Source organism: Enhydra lutris, unplaced genomic scaffold, assembly GCF_002288905.1.
Source record: "Enhydra lutris kenyoni isolate GAN:26980312 unplaced genomic scaffold, ASM228890v2 scaffoldscaffold10, whole genome shotgun sequence".
NCBI lineage: Eukaryota > Metazoa > Chordata > Mammalia > Carnivora > Mustelidae > Enhydra > Enhydra lutris.
This window is the reverse complement of record NW_019154094.1, coordinates 14,599,288-14,606,007: the sequence shown is the minus strand read 5'-3', so window position 1 is coordinate 14,606,007 and position 6,720 is coordinate 14,599,288. Positions and strand designations below refer to the sequence as shown.

The 6,720-nt window shown below is 50.4% G+C and overlaps 1 protein-coding gene across 1 annotated transcript in view; it reads left to right on the top strand.

Annotated features, from left to right (window-relative positions):
• Positions 1–2,120: 2,120 nt before the first annotated feature.
• Positions 2,121–6,720, top strand: part of LOC111144241 (interleukin 17 receptor D) — a 67,534-nt gene continuing 62,934 nt past the window's right edge. Inside the window, exon 1 of the mRNA XM_022498455.1 lies at positions 2,121–2,246. Coding sequence (XP_022354163.1) covers positions 2,121–2,246 — 126 coding nt within the window. The remainder of the gene's footprint in view (positions 2,247–6,720) is intronic.

The following is a 6,720-nucleotide window of genomic DNA, read 5'->3' as shown; positions in this document are numbered from 1 at the left end:
TCCTAACAAAATACAGTCATTGTGTTAAGGGTTTTTCTTATCTGGTTAGTTTCTAGGTAAATTGGGGAAATATATTTGCATTTCATCAACAGCTTATTTAAAGGTGATTTAATCTGTTTAATCCCCAGTTTCATTCTAAACAGGAGTGGAGGCAGCAACAGTTTCTTGCCCAGTGATGTGTGCCAGGAAGAGAACCAAGGATGGGGGCAGAGAGGTGATTCAGTCAGGGATGGTGATGGGCTGCTGAAATTGTGACGGGGCACAGGCAATCCTGGCTGTGGTAGGTGAGCCTATGTATTGTGTTTGAGGATGGCCTCATCCTCCTGTTACCTACACAGCTGAACTAGGCTGTGGTCTGGAGGAAGATGTGGTCCATGGAGGTCACGTTAGTGGCCTGGCCCTCTCATTTAATCTCAGCTCTCAGTACAGAGGTTCACTTCTGCAGCCTCACAAACATTCTGGAGGGTCCAGAGCAAAAAGAGGGCATGAGAGGCAAAGAATCAATGGAGAAGACCAGAATGGGGAGAATGTTGCCAAATGTCAGTTTATTACCTGAACAAATTTGACCCTTTGATGTATGTGGTTCTCCTCCCACCACAATTCCCCCCTCCCACCCCCCATGCTTAAGGCCTTCTTAGAAGGTACATAAGAGGGCGTCTCAGTCCCTGGTCCTGAGGGATGTCAGTCTAACAAGTTTTACAATGGACACATAAGTCTTTTCTTTCTTGTGTCCTCTGTAATCCTATAGTTGGAGCAACTCTGAACTCTGCTGCATATTTTCAGAGGTTCCCACTTGCCCAGTGAGGCAGTGAGCTGTGCATGGGTATGGAGACTGGAAAGGGAACAGGGGTGTTGCTCTGTCTTCCCTGGTCACTCAGTCATATGGTGATGTGAGTAAAACCCAAGTAGAAATGCTGTCCTCTCCAGCACCCTCCTTAAGGCTCTCCTTTGGCCATAAACTCCAAGTACTGCTCCTTTTCCTAGAGTCCAATTGTGGAACAAAGAAGAAATGCAAATGGCCACTAAATACATGGGAACATGGTCCACCTCATTATTAACCAGAAAAGCCAATTAAGATGGTTTCAGATGGGGTGCCTGGCTGGCTCACTTGGTGGAGTGTGTGACCCTTGATCTCAGGTTGTGAGTCTGTCAAGAGGGGTGGTTAAGTGTATTGTTTTTGTCAGATTTGGATTTGAATCTCAGTAGGTACCAGCTGGGTGACCTTATGCAAGTGTGTTAATGTTAGAATGTAGCCTTTATTGAACACTTGCTATGTGCTAACCAGTAGAATCCTCCCCAGACTAGCATACTTTTGTTTTTCCAGTTTACAGGGGGCAGGGACAGTGACATGGAGCAAGTCATTTTTCGGAGGTCTCAGCTAGGATTTTTCTTTAAAAAATTAAAAAAAAAAGATTGTATTTATTTACTTGAGAGAATGAGAGAGAGCATGAGAGGGAGAAGCAGACTGCTGAGCTCAATGCCAAACTCAGTCCTGATCCTGGGACTCCACACGATCATGACCTGACCAGAAGGCAGTCGGTTAACCAACTGAGCCACCCAGGCGCCCCTCAGCTAGGATTTTTATAACCACCACATTACCCTAACTTTCTTGCGCCGGAAACTGGGACAAGAATAATACTAACACTTCCACTGTGAGTGGGAAGATTCAAGAGGCCTGGCAAATAGTAGGTGTTGGTTAAATTACTTTAAAAACCATTTTTATTATATTCTTTGTGTTTTCCTGAGTTTTTTGCTGAGAGCAGGCATCACTTGGACAGATCCTTTGGATTAAAAAAAAAGGCCTGTCAGGTAGCGAGAAAAAAACCTGCCGATCCCAGCCCCTCAGTGGAGATTCGGGGTGTGGCCATAGTTGGGGAGGACTACAGGGCGGGACGGGGCCAAGACAGAGGGCTGGGCTGGAAGGGCGGGGCCACGGTGCTAAAGTCGGGGCGGGGGGCGGGGCCCAAAGGGAAGGGGCCGGGCGCGGGCCGGCGGCGCATGCTCGGTAGTGCGGCCAGCTCCGCCGCCGCCGCCGCCGCCGGCGCCACCGCCCACTTGGGGCTGGCCAGAGGCAGGCAGCCGGGGTGCAGAGTTGGGTAGGGCTGGGCGAGCGCACGGCCATGGCCCCGTGGCTGCAGCTCTGCTCGGTCTTCTTCACGGTCAACGCCTGCCTCAACGGTTCGCAGCTGGCCGTAGCGGCAGGCGGCTCCGGCAGAGCGCGGGGCGCCGACACCTGCGGCTGGAGGGTAAGGAGAAACTTTTCGTCGTCCCCAAAAGCGTGGCGGGCGCAGTGCGCACAGGTGCTTGTGGGCAGCGGAGCGGGTGCCGACCTGCCTGCCCTACGCGGAGTCAGCGGCAGGGCTGGGATCACCGCTGCTCCCGCCCTTCTTCCCTCCCTCCGGGGGTGAGCGTCCGCCAGCCCCAGCCGGGATGAAAGGGGCCGCCCGACCCCCGGCTTTGTGTTGCTAATGAGGCGCGGCCACTGGCCGGGGTCCGGCTCCCAGAGGGCGGGCGAGAGGGGCGTCCCGCGGCGGGCGGGAGAAGGGCGCCCCACCCTTTGTTTCCGGACCCATGCCTCCTCCTCCCCGGGGCTGGGATGCTCCGAACTGTCTGGACTGGGGGCGCTTGGGAGCAGGAGTGGTCCTGTAGTCGACTCCTCTGGTCCACAACTCTGCAGAGCCCCGGGACTGACAGAGAGGGGACCCAGAGCGCTGGGGAGGGATGCGCCCCCTCTCGTGGCCGCATTGTTCCTTCTAGGCTGGGCCGTCTTACCCCACTTTCACCCCACCCCCGATTCCTGACTTGCTAGGAAATCTTGCCCTTCGTCTAGCGAAGGGTCTCATGGATGACCTACACCCCTTCTCCCTGGCCCCAGCTTGACTTGCAGATATTTTTCTAGGCCAAAGGAAGGCACGAGTTTGTCACCTCGGTCAGATGCTCCGGAGGAGAGTGGAGAGGTGTACATTCTTAGTCTCGTGTTTGGAGTCTTCTCCCAGTAACCGAGCAGTTTGATGCTGTCCGGGTGGGGAGCCATGTGCGCGGGGATGCTGCGATCCCCGGTGCCCACCAGGGTTCCTGTGTTTGGGCAGCCCCAGGACCCGGAGACTGCTTCTGTCTGCCCCGCACCTCCCACCCAAGCCAGGGCGGCCAGGCGTCACGGCACTCAAGGCCTTCAGACTTGTGGAGAGCTTTGTGAGGGCTATGCACTCAGGCAGCCAGGGACATGACCTTGGCTCTGCTCCCGCTTCTAGTTTCTCCACCTGAAAAATGGGAATAAATGGGGATTTCCTTGTTATCCCAGCACTGTTGGCGCTGAGAGTTGGGTCCTTAGAACAAAGTTGACTCACCTCTTCAGAGATGTACTGAAAGGCTTCAGCACAGTCAAGGCCTAGGACCTGGCACCCTTTTAGAGTCTCAGGATGTTGCTTCCAGCTCCCTTTCCCACAATCAGAGAAACAGTGCAGAAAACCAGGTATGAGCCAGGCAGCTGGAATAACTTCAAACCTAATAGCCTAGCTGCACTAAGACTATGCTAGACTTATACTAAGCTATAACACACCCTCCCACCACCAACCCCATAGGGAATATAACCTTCCTGTTTTGAGTAAAGCATCACATTTTAGTAAAATCTCACAATTATTATCTTTTTAAGATACCAAGTTCTTCCCAGTTTTTAGATCAAAAAGTTTCCCTTAAGGCTATCTCATATTGACTTATTAGTCCTGCTAAACTTTTTGGATCTAAATGGATATTTTGGTTTTTGAATAACTGTAAGAGCATCACAAGCATTTTATTCTGAGTTTACATATGACAGCTTAGGTGGATCAGTCCAATTGCTATTTTTCTGCAATTGTCTAGGTGGCTTCATGTGTCAGTTCACAAAGTTTGGAAGTTTTAATGCTTTGGGTATAAGAGCGACCCAAAGGAGCCACGCTGATGGTTTCGGTCTCTATGCTGTGGGAATGTGTTTATTTCCCCTAATTGTGCATCCCTGCCCTCAGTGGCCTCACAGTCAGGCTGACCTCTTTTCTCCCACCACAACTCCTAGTTAGGGGTGACCTTCTCAACAGCTTTTACCTTGGTCTCACTAATTGTGTCCTGTTCATCCCTTCTTGAATGAGCATGGAAGCCTCTGGGCCATCTCCCAGATTCCACACTCTTTCCAACCTGCTGCATGGCTCCTTTCCTCCTGGACTTGCCTTTTCGGTGCCTCTGATGGAGCCACCAGCTCTCCTCAAACCCTCTTGCCCACCTGCCTTGCATACCTACCTTTCCAGCCTGTCCCTAACTTTTGTGCCCTTTATGCTGCTGAGACATGCTTTCTGCTCTTAGGATGCCTTTTCCTCCCCTGAGAACCTTCTGCTTGTCCTAAGATTCAGCTCGGGTGATACCACCTCCAGGAAGCCCACCCTGAATGCCATTCCCCTTGCTTTGCCTTCTCATGCAGGTCCTCGCACTTTACTACTCACCACACTACATTGTCAATATTTGCTCATATCTGTGTCTTAGGACAGGTTTCTTTAGCCAGGCACTTAACCTCATCTTGGTGGCCTCAGAGCCTGTAAATCTTGGCTGAGCCCAATTAGACCCTGCAGCCTTCTTGCTTAATCCTGTATTAAGTGATGATTTTAGGAAGTGGATGGAAAGATGAGAGCACTGAGCTCCAGTGTCCTCTCCACAGCAGGCTTTTGCACATGCTGTTCCTGTCTGTGTTCCTTCTCTTTACTGATAGAAAGTTACCCTTCACCAACAGAACCATTCCACCACTATCAAGAAGCAAGAGTTAAGATCCAGTGTAAATGAGGATGCCAGTTTTAGAAACTGTTTAATGGGGCAATTAAGGGGCCGATACCATCTCGAACACAGCTCAGTGTTTTAGGAATGAGTTTTGGGCACACTTCTTTGACTCTTAAAAAAAAAAAATCTCTTAGGGCCCTTGCCAGGTAAAGTTGCTCTTGGAGTAATAAATACAATTTTCCCAAAGTAACAGTTTCTGTCAGTCAATTGCGCTGAGGTTTTTTTTTTTTTCTTTCTTTCATCTTGCTAGTTGTTCAAAATACACTGATGGGACAAAGAATTAGGCGTCAGCTCCCACAGGTTTTTGTTTAGTGGCATTTTCCTGCAGTGGAGAAGGAGGGAACAAGGAATGCCTTCTTATCTAAATGGGGTACATCTTCTCTGGTCTTTTATCTCTGAAACAAATGTCTACCCTGCAAAAAAGCCTGCTCCTCCAGGAATTCAGGAAGCCAGAACGCTGGCATCGTCTTTACAATGAAGTGCAAGTTTCCCATTTAAGGCAAATACTTCATCTCAAAAGGTAGGAAGGAATAGGGTGGTACTTGGAAAAGAAGAAGTTCCAGCTGGTTAAAATTTAGGTCCTGATAAAAGTCCAATCCAAGAACTCTCCTTGGCTGTGGGCCCAGGCATGTTTATTTGATTCTGAATTGGATGCGTTTTCATTCACTTGCAGCTCATGGCTCCCTAGCCTGCATCTGGTCTGCCTGTCTTGTGGCCATGTCTTCCATGTTAGACATGGTCTCGTGTCTCTTACAGAATTCTTGGTTAAAAAATGACTCAGCCCTGGTTGACACATTTTTCAGAGAGACATTTTTATAAGAACTGCAGTGCTTTCCTCCGGCCTGTTTTGCCGGGTTAATTGGGAATCCTCCTGGCCTGGGTCCATCTCTCTTGAACAGCCCTCCCTTCTTTCCCCTCCCCCATCCATCCCACCGGCGCCACCCCCCCCACCAGTCCCTGCAGTGCCTGGGGCATTGTGCTAGTTGTATTAACAAGGGGATACAGCTGGGTGAATGAGACCAGCAAGTAAGTACCGGCTAGAGACCCTTTCCCTCTGAACACAATTTCTCAAAGTAAAGTCTAGGGGCTTCCAGTATCAGGATTGCCTTGGGAGCTCGTTAAAATGCAGATTCAAGGCTAATGCAACCAGAATGGGAGTGAGATGGGGGTTCAGGAATTGGCATTTTAACAAATTCCTCTCACCGTTGAGAGCCATTGCTTTAGGAGAGAGGACTCTCCCCCAGGCCAGAGAAGGGGGAGAGAAACCACATTCTAAACATTTAAAATCCGAGTTTGACTTTAAATGACTTGCCTGGATTTAGAGAGGAAGTGGAGACTTTGTCAGAGCCCTGGCCAGTGAAAGGGGTCAGGCTGGCTGAGGGGATCCAGGGGAACCAGCTGGGCAGGGCACCCTGGTTTGGGTGGATGCCTTCAGCCTGGGGTGGAAAGGGAAGCCGGGAGTGAAGGCGACCCTGACGCTTCTGTGGGTTCCTCCCCAGAACAGCTGGGCTTGTCTGGAAAACAGTCTCAGGAAAGAGTAGGGTAGGATCCAAATCATATTCTCTGCAGTTCAGACCTTACCAACGTCCCTACAAAGGAAAGAATGGCTAATGCTTTTGTAAGTCTTTAAGTTGAGTATTTTTCATGCTTCATTTGGCCTAAAATGTGTGTGTGTTTAAGCTTTTAGACCCTCTTTTCCTCTTATCGGTCCCTGAGCTTTTCACATAGCGTGCCCAGCAGATGTCTGCTGCTGCTGGGGCCACCCCATCACCGATTAATTGTACCTTTTCGTTTCTCACTCCTTGTGTCTGCCTCTGATGGATGGGCTTTTAGTCTTCTGGAAGCTTGGTGACTCCCCCCCCCCCACCCCAGTTGTAAGAGTATGTGCTGAGGAGAAGGGGGAGGGGTGCTCAGGTGCCCCTA